A 12599-nucleotide genomic window follows, 5' to 3' on the forward strand; every position below is an offset into this window, starting at 1 on the left:
GTGCAAAAATAACCCATAGAAAGGTACTTGTGAACACTAGAAGGGATGTGCAGAGTCTTCTTCCTCCTTCCATCCCCATTACAGCTGACATCTCCCAGGTGATTTTCCATTTCCACCTGCAGTCCCTGCTCTCCCTACGGAATCACTCCCAGTTTCCTGCAGAGTCAAACTTGAATGTCCCCTCCCACCACTGGCAGGACAACCTCTTGCTCTGCTCCTCCCCAGCCTGAACGTGGCGTCTCACCAGAATATGACAGTCCCATGTCACACTCTCCCACACACGGCACGTCCAGGGACCTCAGAGAAAGAGGGAGCTGAAGCTTGCAGGTTCACCACTTCTCCTCCCTCTGCCAGCCCAAAGCACCGGCCAAACCTCAGTGCAGAGGGTGGAGCAAAACTCTCTCCCTGCTGCTGCAGACAGGAGGGCTTGGGACTCCACACCTCTGCCACGAGGAGGCTCTGTAGGGAGACTAATTAAAGTTGTTAAAGCGCACAGCCCAAGGAAAGACAGGCACCAAATCGCGACCCTTACTGCATTCCAGGTTTGCAAGGGCCAAGAGGAGGTTGTTCAGCACTGGCCAGGCTCATCTTTGGGCAGTCAGGCCACAGCTGGGCTTTTCTCAGCCCTCCAAGTCTGAAGGTGCTTGAGTATCCTCTCAAGCAGACATACTCTGGTGTCGAAGCGCTGCCTCTCAGCTCCAGGTCACATTGCCAGAAAAAAAAAGAATCATGTAAGAGCCTAAAGGAAGAGCTCAAGCCGCCTGCTGTCAGGCAAGAGGAGGCTGCAGGCTGTTTCCCGGCTTTTTGCTCCTCCTGGAGATCCCAACCAGCCCAACCAGCCCCCAGCAAGGGAGGAGTGTCCATGGTGAACTACTTCTGCCATCCAGTGCCCAACCACAGGCAGGGTGCACCCACCACTCTCGGGGATGGAGACAGGCCCCTTTGCACCACCCAACGTGCTCCTTGTCCCTCGGTAGAGTCTGAAAGGAGGTAGAACCAGGAACAGCCAAAGGCACTGCAAGCAGGAGTCTGACTCCCTGTCCCCACAGGGGTTTTCTCTCCCTTCTCCCAGGCCACGGATGAGGCTCTTCAAGGGAAACGTCTCTGGGAACAGCACCTGCTGTAAACACCCCTTCCCAGAGTCAGACACACCGCTTCTCTTTGGCAGGAGGACATCCAGCACAACCCTCTTTACTGCAACCTCCTCACTAACCCTTAGGGCATTATGATCGACCCCTTGCCTAGGGATGACACCTCCCAGAAGGGTGAGGTGATCACCCTATAAACTCAGGGGTGTTTCTGCCTACAGGGGGATTAGACTCCTTACGGGATGCAGTGAAAAAGTACTTTGGCATCATGCAAAACATGGGATGTTTAGGGGAAGGAGCACAGACAAGGAAAGGAAAGGATCAAGGCTGTGGGGCGCAGGGGCTGTGGGGCGTCGGCGGGCCCGGTGCCGGTGCCAGTACAGTCGAGGCCATGGCAGAAGGACGGTGGGCTGCCCTCTGCTCTCCAATGACTGCAGACCTGCCAGGAGTTCCCTTGTAGTACAACCATAGCTGCCACAACAGTCCCCAGCTGAGGCAGGGAAGAGGGCCCAACCTTTCTTCTCTGCCTCTGAAGCCTGCGAACATGGACTTTCACAGCTGTGTCAGCTCCTACAGCCACACAGGCCTCTCTGTGGACCGACTGGGCCCAGGACCCCATGCCCAGAGGCCTCTTTCCAGCTCTCACTCACCTCAGACCTTCAGCCCCGCAGGGCAACTTAGCTGATCTCTTCGTGGCTCACTCCTGAGGTCTGAGCTTGAGTCTCAGATGTGTCCTTCAACAAGTGCCCAGCTCAAGCTTCCCTCCTATCTCCTGGACTTCACTTCAACACCAAAGGCTCTCAGTCTGAGGTTAAGGGGAATCCTGTGCAACAAGCTCTATGTCCTGAACACCAGCCACTGTGGGATACACTTGAAGGCGTCTGTGACAATCAGTATCTCCTTCTCATGTTGGTGCCAAGGTGGAGCTGCCAGCTCTACAGGATGCCTTTCCAACACCAGCAGGAGCGCCTTGGAAGCGGGCTGTGGAGCTGGAGGCTTCAGTTTGTAATTGTGTATCTGAGCCTATTTACAAGGTTACCGGCAAGAAACCACTTCTGCTTGTGGTCTCAAAGCAAAGGCTTGTATTCGCACTGTACCAGTTGGGTCTTTCTGTTCTAACAGGGCCCGGCTACATCAGAGGGGTGGAAGAGATCCCCAGCCCCTGCCCGTTGAGCAGCAGCAGTGCCCGGTTCGTGCGGCAGGACCGAGGGCTGCCCGGCTGGCCGTGGGCAGGAGGGTCTCTGCTGCCCGCCTCCCCGTGCAGAGCAGAAAGGCGCTGCTCCTCGCCGGGAGCCAGCGGGGCCGGCGGCTGCAACCGCTCCTTCCCGGGCACCGCCGGACACTGCCACCGCTCCTGTCGCGATTCATTCCGCGCCGCCGCCACTGTGGCGGGGGATTTCAGCCTGCCTCCCGGTGGGAGTGCGGGGTGATCGGGGGGTGAGGGGCGGGAGAAGGTTTCTGCCCGGTGGGCGGCTCTGGAGCCGCGTCGGGGGGACCTCCCGGGGCTGCGGGGCCTCGGCGGGGGCTGCGGGGCCTCGGCAGTCCCGGTGCCGGTGCCAGTAACGATGCCGGTGCCGGTGCTGAAGCCAGTGCCGGTGGGGCGGGGGAACCGCCCCGGGGCCGGGCGGGGCCGGGCGGGGCGAGGCGGCCCCGGCGGGCCGAGCGGCAGCGCCCCCTGGCGGGCCCGGCCGGGGCTGTCCCCCCGCCCCCGACACACGCGCCCGGCCCCGCCCGCGGCGGTTCGTGCCCGGCCGCAGCCCCGGCTCCTCTCCCCGTGTCTCCCAGGGCGCAGTAATACACCGCCGCGTCCCCGCGCCGGGGCCGGGCGAGCCGCAGGGCGCTGGACCGGCGGTCTGCCGCCACCGACAGCCGCCCCGGAGGGTCCTGCAGATCTTTGGACCCTTTAAGAGCGAGCGCGATGAATGCGGGGCCTCGGCCCGGGAGCTGACGGAACCAGTAGATGGTGTCCCCGGTTTGCATGTTGGGGTGCGAGCAGTTGATGCTGATGCCGGTGCCCTCGGTGGTCTCTGCCAACGGCTCCTGCTGCACCTGGGCTCTGCCCGCAGCCACTGCCGAGGAGAAAAAGGAGAAAAAGAAGGAAAACCAGTCAAACCCTGCTTTGTGCCCAGCCCTGCCTGCTGTTTCCCAGACCAAATCCCGCAGAAGCACTCAGGAACAAAGAGAGATGATGAGGAGAAGAGTTTCCAGAGGATGTCAACATGTGCACTAATGGAAGTGTCCATTAATAGGTGGTGGCGAGGTGAATGCGTGAAGGATAGCTGGAAGGGTGGAGGCGTTGAAGAAAAAAAGGGGGATAAAGGAAAGAGAAATAAAGTAGCGAGGGGGAAGGGATGACCGCATGAGTTATACGGCAAGACACAGAGGAAAGGAAGGAAACAGGGAGGCCTGGAGAAAGGCTAGAGCGATGAGTTTTCTGGGGGAACGTGGGATGGCAGCAGAGGGAGGGCTGGACGGGAGGATGGTTCGGGGGCAGAGGTCCGTGAAGAAGCCAGAGGGGACGGCAGGCTCGAGGCAGCTGCGGGGGCCACCCCAGGCCCAGGCCCAGCCCCGGCCCCCGCCGCCAGCCCCGTGCACCCAGGAGCACCGCGGCCAGCCCCGCCAGCCCTGCGCCCCGGCACCGCCGCATGCCGCCGCTCCGCCGCCCGCGCCTCGCTGCCCCCCGCCAGCCCCGGCTCTCTGCTCCGGCACCGCCGCCTCCTCTCCCCCGCCTCCTCTCCTCTCCTCTCCGCCGCCGCCAGCTCCGCCCCGGGGCTGAGCCCTGCGCCGGCACCGCCCGGGGTCTCGCCCGGGCTAAGAGTGCTCGGTGGCTCTGCAGGGCCACAAGCTGCTGTCCTGGGAAGTGGACTCTTCCCCTCCTCCAGCCAGGGCTCCCCAGCAAGAACAAGCGTGCACAGTGCCCGCTGCAGCCGGGGACAGCTGCAGGGCCCTGACCCAGGAGATGGACCAGCTTCCCATGGCTGTCTCCCAGCTCAGGGGCTGGAAACAGCAGCCACTGATTCCCTGCGGATGGCAGCGAGGAGGCTGAGAGCCTCCCTTCAGCTGCCCCTCCGCAGTCCCAGCACAATGGCTAAGAGTTGTGTTGTGGCAGAGGGGGTGTGAGGGCACATGTGCCCGTGGGCGTGCAGGGGTCAGGGAGGACAGGGGCAAGGTGGGAATTTCACAGTCAGAATGTAGGTGAGAAGGGACCTGCAGAGGTCATCTAGATCAACCCCCTGTTTGGAACAGATCCCGTTAGTTCCAGGTTGCTCAAGGTCACATTCAGTCTGTTCTTAAACACCTTCCAGGATGGACATTGTACAACCTGGGAAACCCGTTCCTTTCCTCACTATTTCTTTTAGCCTATTGCTTAATCAGAACTCCCCATGTCCTGTCTCCTGGGCACTTCCAGAGACTAGGTCCATCTTCTATGTCACCTCTGAAAAAGCAGTTGTGGAAAGCAAGAAGGTCTCCCCTGAGCCTTCTCTTCTCCAAGATGGGCAGGCCCAGTTCTCTCACACTCTCCACGCACATCATGTTTGTCAGCCCCCTAATCGACTCAGTGGCCTTTGTTGCACTCACGTGTCAGTATGTCGATACCCTTCTTAGAGCAGGGAGCCCCAACCTGGACGCAGTCCTCCAGATGTGGTCTCACAAGGGCCAGAGGGGCAGGGTCACTTTCCTGGACCTGCTGGCAACACTTTGACTAACACAGCTCAGGATGCATTTGACCACCTTTGCTGCAAGGGCACACTGCTGTCTCATGTTCAGCTGGGTGTCTCCTAAAACCACACATGCTTTCCTGTGGATCTGTTTCCCAGGCAGCCAGCCCCCAGCCTGCGTGACTGCATGGGCTGGTTCCTCCATCAGATGCAAAACCTTGCCCTTACTCTTTTTGGCCTTCAGGAGGTTCCAGTCAGCCCATTTTTCCAGCCTGTCCAGGTCCTCTGAACAGGAGCCGTGTGTGACAGTTCCGGCCCGTTCCCCTCGCTGGGTGTTATCCAGAGACTTGCTGGGAGTTCCCCACTGCCCAGTACTCATGGTGTTCATGAAAACATCAAACAGTATTGGTCCTACTGCTGATCCCTACTCCTAGACCCCACTAATACGTGTCAGCCATCTGGGCTTTGGACCAAGGTCAGAACTCTCTGAGCCTGGTAGTCCAGCCAGTTTTCCACCCACCTTATCACTGAACGCATTTGTCACTGATTTGGTCATAAAGGAAGTATGAGAGAGGCTGTCAAAGGTCTTGCTAAACTCTAGATACACCCCTCCCCTCCCCTCCCCTTCCCTTCCCTTCCCTCCCCTTTCCTCCCTTCCTCTTTCCTCCCCATCCCTCCACTCAGGGATGGCCAGCACATGGTCAGCAGGATTCCTCAGCCTTTCTCTCTGCCCATAAAGCCATCCCCATCCTTTTGAACTCTCTAGCACTGGGGAGAGCAGCTGTGTCCTGGCCTGGAGAGGCAGGCAGGGGGGACTGCCAGCCATGCTGAGGCACTCCCAATGTTGTTACACTGAATTCAACCGAGGATCCAAGCTGGAGTGAAACCATCCTTGTTGGGGCCTGAAATGGGCAGCAGCGGAGTGTGAGCTTTGGAAACGAAAAGGAGGGCTCAGGAGACAGGGGCTGCATTGCAGTGCCCCTTCCCTGGACAGATCTCTAGCAGGCTGGTGCCATCACCGTTGGGCTGCGCTCAGGCTCCTTCTGACCCTGGGAACCTGCTGCCCTGTCGTGTTCATGGAGGGAGCAGTGGAGAGTGTCTCTCTCTGCCATGAGCAGCACATTCCCTCGTGATGAGTGACACACAAGGACACACACACACACACAGGCTCATGCACACCCGCATGGAATTATGCACAAATTTGTGCTCCCACGTGCATTCACACAAACCTGGCTGCTTACAAGTACACACAAGACAAGAACAGACATTGGAACACAACAGCCCATGGACTGTGCTGAAGATCCCTGGGGACTGGGCAGTGTTAGGCAGGATGGAGTCAAAACGTAGCAGCACAACGCATATACCTGGGAAGGCAACAACAGGTGACCAGGAATCAGAGTGAGCTGAGGAGGGAGGGAAAGAGAAGGACATGGCATGTCCTCATGCACGAGAGCCCATGGTGTCCAGCTGAAGATTGCTGGCACTTCTTCCTGAGAATGACACTGCAAACAGCCCCACCAGACTGACCCAGGCTGATGTCACTTGCCTGCTTGGACCCGTCCAGCCCTTGAGCTGAGTCTTCTGCCCGCACTGCTGCATTCCTGCCCAAGAAATCCCAGGGCCTTTCATCCCAGTGCTCAAGAAGGCTTCACTGGGGAATGGTCATGGCACAAACCTGGACATGAAAAGGCAACAGTGCAGGGAATCAAAGCACAGCCCATATCATTAGCTGTGATGGTTTGCATTCAAGATGAGCTTGTCAGAAAATTGTTACCTCTGCAAAGGGTGCCTCTGGTCCTGCGGCAATGAAGGGCAGGCATAAAAGCCAGCCCAAGTCCCTGCTCTCCCATCCACTTCTCTTGCCTCCTTCTCCTTGGGAGCCAGGTGAGTCTGAAGCCCCTTCTCCTTCTTTTCCAAAGCGAGATCTTTTCTCGATGGACATCTCAGCTGATATTGGCTCTGGCCTGTGCTGGGAATTGAATTTTCCTGTCATGAGAGAGGGAAGCAGTGAGAAGGTCTGCTTAGAGAGAGGCTGGGATGTGGCTGAGGTGGCTTTTGGTTTATGAATTCAGAGAGAGCCTCGCTGTGCCAGGCTACTCTTTGTAGGGCAATGAAGACTGTGTGGCTCCTGGCACACCTTCCAGCTCCCCACTCAGTAGTGGCCTTGTCTCCTTTGTGAGAGTGTAACCAGGCTGCTCCTCACTCACCCTTGTACTGTGCTTCCTCCCTGTCCTCTCTCCCAGGTGCACCTGCATCCCAGAGACATGTCCTGCTACAACCGGTGCCTGCCATGCCGGCCCTGCGGCCCCACCCCACTGGCCAACAGCTGCAATGAGCCCTGTGTCAGGCAGTGCCAGAACTCCACCGTCGTCATCCAGCCCTCTCCCGTGGTGGTGACCCTGCCTGGCCCCATCCTCAGCTCCTTCCCACAGAACACCGTTGTGGGCTCCTCCACCTCCGCTGCTGTTGGCAGCATCCTCAGCTGTGATGGAGTGCCCATCACCTCTGGGTGCTGTGACCTCTCTGGCATTTCCAGCCGCTACGGTGGCAGAAGGTGCCTCCCCTGCTAAAGACGCTGGGCAAGCCCCAGGGAGACACCTTGAGGAACTCAGAACACGGTGCTGGGCAGAGGATCGATCTTCTGGATTTTGTTTTCAGCATAGCTGACCGACCTTGCCTTTCTCTCCCTTTTCTTTGTTTGCTTTGGTTCCCCTTGGCAGCAAGCTCCCACCAGGGCCAGCCTGGTGGGGCTCATCTCCCTCTATGGGGCAGGCAGACAGACATCACGCAGGAACTTCTCCACGGCCAAGGAGCGTAGACTCTCGGCTGCCCCCAGGGCTCCCTGCACTGCTGTCCTCCACTCGGAGTGACTTTGTTTCCCTCTTTTGACTCATTAAAGTTCTGCTGCATTCAAGCCTGGCCTCCATGTGGTCCTTCCCTCTGTGGGCACTCCCCAAGCTGCCAAAGGAGAAGGGTGTTGCTGAGGGGTGGAAGGGGGTGAGGGCACAAGGAGACCCCTCTCCATTCACAGAGGAATGGGAGGTTTTCACACCCTGCCGTGGCTCCTCTTTTGGGCACCATCCCTTGGAGCTGAGGAAGACATCCCTGGCTGCTCTGCTGCCAGTGACCATCAGGCCTTGCCTTGCTGTGTGTCTGCCCACAAATGCCCAGAAAGGCAGGAAGCCCTGAGGGGTCAGCATCCCCATGAGCTCTTGAGGAAGGGCGTTGCTCTTGCAATGGCCAGAGCTGTGCTGGGGTGGCAGGGTGTGGGGCTCCGGGAGATGATTTGCTTTGCAGAATGGCAGGCATGGTAAAGCAGGGAACAGCCCTTGGGATGGCCCATAGCCGCTACTCCACCTTCTTCTTCCCTCCACCACCCAATCTAGGGGCCATGGCCAGCAGGCCTTGGCAGGGATAAGTCACCCATGCTGCTGAATGTGTTGGGGCTGGAAATTGGAGCTAAGCATGTGGGAGCTGAGGGCAGTCAGCATAGAAATGGGGGCAGTGAAACAGTGTATTTCTGAGCGAGTTCAAATTGCTCCGATACAGAGCATGCAGGAGAACGTGAAGATCAGCAAGGATGAGGGTACTGCATTCACTTCCCAAGACAGCTGCAGAGCTCTTGACTGCTTCATTCGTCCCCCCAGAGAATTTGTGCTCAGGAATTGGCTGCCATTCTCAGGAGAGAGGACTTTTTACATGTAGATCTGATCCCTTCTGATCGGTGGAAATGTCACTTGGCAGCCGCTACAGTCTCATATCCTATTTCCTGCATGAAAATCCAGATGACTTGACAAAAGTGTACAAGTGGAAGACCAGAAATCCCCACAGAAATGTCCTGCACCAAGAGGGATCATGTCTAATGAAGCATATCTCAGAATGACTGAAGGCCAAAAGATTTATAAAGGCCTTTCACTTCCATGTCTGAAATCTCTTTTCCTTAGTCATGCTACTAATAAGCATCATCATCATCTCATGTGGACTTCCTATGCTACCACACTAAGCCTTGTAATAAGCGGAAGGTACCTCTCATCCTTCGCAATGATGATACCATCTGCAATTATCCTTGTTGAAGAGGGAGGGATGGCATTTCTTCTGACAGACGAGTAAGCTCTTTGGCCAAAGCACTGCCAGAGCGCTGCTACTGGCTCTTGGCATGACCCCTGGTTTGGCTGCCCAACTGAGGAGATCCTGGAAAGGCAGGAAAAGGGCACAGAATCCATGCAGGCTTTACACTTCAGACTAAGGGCATTGTTGCCAGAGGTTTGGGGTTTTTTAATGGTGATTTAAACCACCTACTGGCTCAGTCGGATGCACAGTGTTTTCTGAAACTTGTACAGAATTTAACAACAGAAATGCTATGGTTGTTGCAGAGCTCTCTGGGGACAAAAATAGTAATATTCTGCAGACGGACATCTTTGCTGGGAACGCCAACCCCACTCCAGTCCACACGAGCAATAAAACTGTGGGCTACAAGGTGCTGGGCTCTTCTCAAAATCTGGGGTAGGAACCACTATCCAACATTTGTATTTTTCCTGCTTGGACTCGGTACATGTCTGTCTCTTAAGGCTGAGAAGAGACACCAGGCATCGTGCATCATTCACAGTTTGGCCTGGCGTGATTTACCACGGAGAAGGAGCAACAATATCTCCTTCTGTAGGGACAGAAGTGTTGGTTGGATGGAGATAAACAATCAGAGTGCCGTGTCAGAGTTCATCCTCATGGGCCTCCCCCATGTACCAGAGATGAGCGTGCTTCCCTTCTTGTGTTTTTCACCATCTATACCTTCACCGTCCTGGGCAACCTCCTCATCCGGCTAATTTTGACAGCTGACTCCAGGCTGTGGGCACCCGTGCATGTTTTCCTGGGCGAGCTCTCTTTCCTGGATCTCTGCTTCTGCAGTGTCTTCCTTCCAAAGATGCTGGAGGGCTTCCTCAAGCCACTGGGCATACCCATCTCCTTCCACAGCTGCGTGGCCCAGCCGTACTCCTCCCAGCTGCTGGGCAGGGACCAATGCTTCCTCTACGCTGTCATGTCCTATGGCCACTGCTTGGCTCTCTGCAACCCTCTGTGCTATGGGGCCATCATGCATCGGGCTGTGTGCGTCTGGTTGGTGGCAGGGACATGGCTGGCCAGTTCCCTGCTCCTGCTCCACATGCAATAATCACCTCCCATTTGGCTTACTGTGGGCCCAGGCACATCCGCCACTTCTTTGGTGATCTGCCAGCCCTCCTGGCCATGGCTTTTGCTGGCACTTCTGCCAACAGGGCCGTGATCGTCTTCAGTATTGGGGATGTGACCCTCGGCTGCTTCCTCTCCATCCTCACTTCTTACAGGTGCAGAGGGAGAACCATCCTGCAGATCTGCTGTGCAGAAGGCAGGCAACGAGCTTTCTCAACCTGTGCTTCCCATTTCACTGCCATGGCCTGTTTCCATGGTCTGTGTGTCTTTCACCTACATGGGAAGTGACCTTGAAAGGGTCACTAGACAGAGTGGTGGCTGTTCTTTACACCGTTCTTACTCCCCTGCTGAACCCCTTGGTTTACATCCTAAGAAACAAGGCTGTGAAAGCTGCTGGTATTTGTTCACATCCAGTAAACAACTGGCAGGGTTGTAGTGTTTGACAGTGGAAACGATGACTAGAGCTGTTTCCTTTGAAGAAAATGCTTTAAAGCTCGACTGACCAAGATGGGGTAACCCTTCCATGGATGGGATCAGTACAGTGACTTGTGCCCTGGCAAGGGGGCAACACTTTCTTACTGTGCTGTGGGAGTGACTGAGCACTGGCATAGGTATCCCAGGGAGTCTGCTGATTCTCCCTCCTTAGAGATATTCAAAAACCACCTAGACATGGTTGTGGGCAACTGGCTCTAGGTGGTCCTGCTTGAGCAGCGGGGGTTGGACCAGATGACCTCCAGAGGTCCCTTCCAACCTCAAACGTCCTGTGATTTTCTCATTCTGTGAGAGCAGCTGATGGTGAGCAGCTCAGGGTTCCCAGCATCTGAAGGGATGTAAGATCACCTATACTATCCTCTTTCTTTCTAGTGCTAATAAATGGCATTTTAAGGAATGCTTTGAAGAGGCTGGGTGCCTTTCTTACTGGGATCAGTCAGTGTACCAGGTTTGCATGGCAAGGTTTTGGTAGCGGGGGGGCTGCAGGGGGTGCAGAGTTGCTAGAAGCTTCTAGCAAGACAGACCCGAAGCTGGCTAAGGCCAAGCCAATCAGCAGCGGTGGTAGCGCCTCTGTGATAACATATTTAAGAAGGAGGGGAAGAAAACAACCCTGCACAGCAGCAATTGCAGCCGGAGAGAGGAGTGAGAATATGTGAGAGAAACAACTCTGCAGACACCAAGGCCAGTGAAGAAGGAGGGGGAGGAAGTGCTCCAGGCACTGGAGCAGAGATTCCCCTGCAGCCTGTGGGGAAGACCATGGTGAGGCAGGATGTCCCCCTGCAGCCCATGGAGGTTAATGGTGGAGCAGATATCCACCCTGCAGCCCATGGAGGACCCTACACCGGAGCAGGTGAATGCCCGAAGGAGGATGTGACCCGTGGGAAGCCCACGCTGGAGCAGGCTCCTGGCAGGACCTGTGCACCCATGGAGGGAGGAGCCCACGCTGGATGTGGTGTGGGATCAGGCACTCTCATTTCTGGTGTCCCAGCCTCAGTGTTTGCAGCCTGTGAGGAGTTTGGCTTCTCCCGGGCACGCCACGCTCTGCTGCTGTGTGAATACGCCACTGGGGCTCCACTCCCTTTAGAAAGGAGGGGCCGGTCCAACACCCTGATATCTCCCTTAGGGAGATCACATAGGACAGCTGGGAGCACCTAAGGCTGAAGGAGTTTTTTTCTATTGTAATGTGGGGATTCTTTGTGTTTGCAACAATATGGATTTTCTCTAGTTTTTACATTATTCCTGACCCACAGACTTGGGACACAGAGATGCTCAATGTCTGGAAAGGCCATGGCAGCTTCAATTCTGCTGTGGTTTCTCTCTCTTTTCTGGTGAGAAAACAGCTGACTGAACCACAGTGAAACACTTGAGCTCACTAAAGCTGATGGTGTCTGATTCATTGCCTTAACTGTGGGGCCTGAAGGACTTGCCTAGAGTCATCCCGAGAGGCTGAGAGCTGGCATTGGGCGTCCTGGTTCTCAGTGGTGCGTGTGCATGTTCATGCTCACATACATGTCCCTCTGGCTGTGCTCATGTGTGCATTCGCACATACATGTGTGTCTGTGTGTGCCCGGGGTAATGCACCTGCAAGCATGAGCGTGCACAAATGGTGTTTGAAAGTGTGTTTGGTCAGGTCTGTTCATGACTGTGTATGTGTTTTATCACATACAGGTGCCTTCATGGAGGTGAGCATGGACAGTTGTGACCATCTGGATCTATCTAAGTGTGGGGGTACAGGTCTGTGTGGATATGTGCTTTCATGTGTGTACATATGTGTAAATGAGCATGCACATATACCTGTATGCAAATACATGCGTGCTAGGAGTATGCACACGCGTAAGCATGTGTGTTTGAATGTCTGTGCGTACATGTTGGTATGGGGGGTGGCTCTGCCTGTGTCTGCACATGGGCTCCTTTGGAAACATGTGCACACACCTCTTCAGAAGGGCACACATATGACACATAACTCTGTGTGTGCATGGCTGTGAGTGTGCTTACCTCTGTGTGCGTATAGGTGTCCATATGTGCGCACCCATGAGGGTATGTCAAAGGTCTTGCTACAGTCAAGGTACACCACAGCCAGTGCCCCTCCCCTTCCCCACAGTGCCAGTCACCTCCTCATGGAAAGCAAGGAGGTTGGTGAGGCATGATTTGCCCTCAGTAGACCCATGTCAGCTGCTCC

The 12599-nt window shown here is 56.1% G+C and overlaps 1 protein-coding gene across 1 annotated transcript; it reads left to right on the forward strand.

Annotated features, from left to right (window-relative positions):
- Positions 1 to 8299: 8299 nt before the first annotated feature.
- LOC143169223 (olfactory receptor 10G4-like) lies at positions 8300 to 10371 on the forward strand. The gene is given in 5 exon segments (XM_076356501.1): positions 8300 to 8333; positions 9193 to 9250; positions 9491 to 9888; positions 9891 to 10217; positions 10220 to 10371. Coding segments are annotated over 5 exon segments (969 nt in total).
- Positions 10372 to 12599: the final 2228 nt, after the last annotated feature.

Source organism: Aptenodytes patagonicus, chromosome 20 (genome assembly GCF_965638725.1).
Source record: "Aptenodytes patagonicus chromosome 20, bAptPat1.pri.cur, whole genome shotgun sequence".
Taxonomy (NCBI): domain Eukaryota; kingdom Metazoa; phylum Chordata; class Aves; order Sphenisciformes; family Spheniscidae; genus Aptenodytes; species Aptenodytes patagonicus.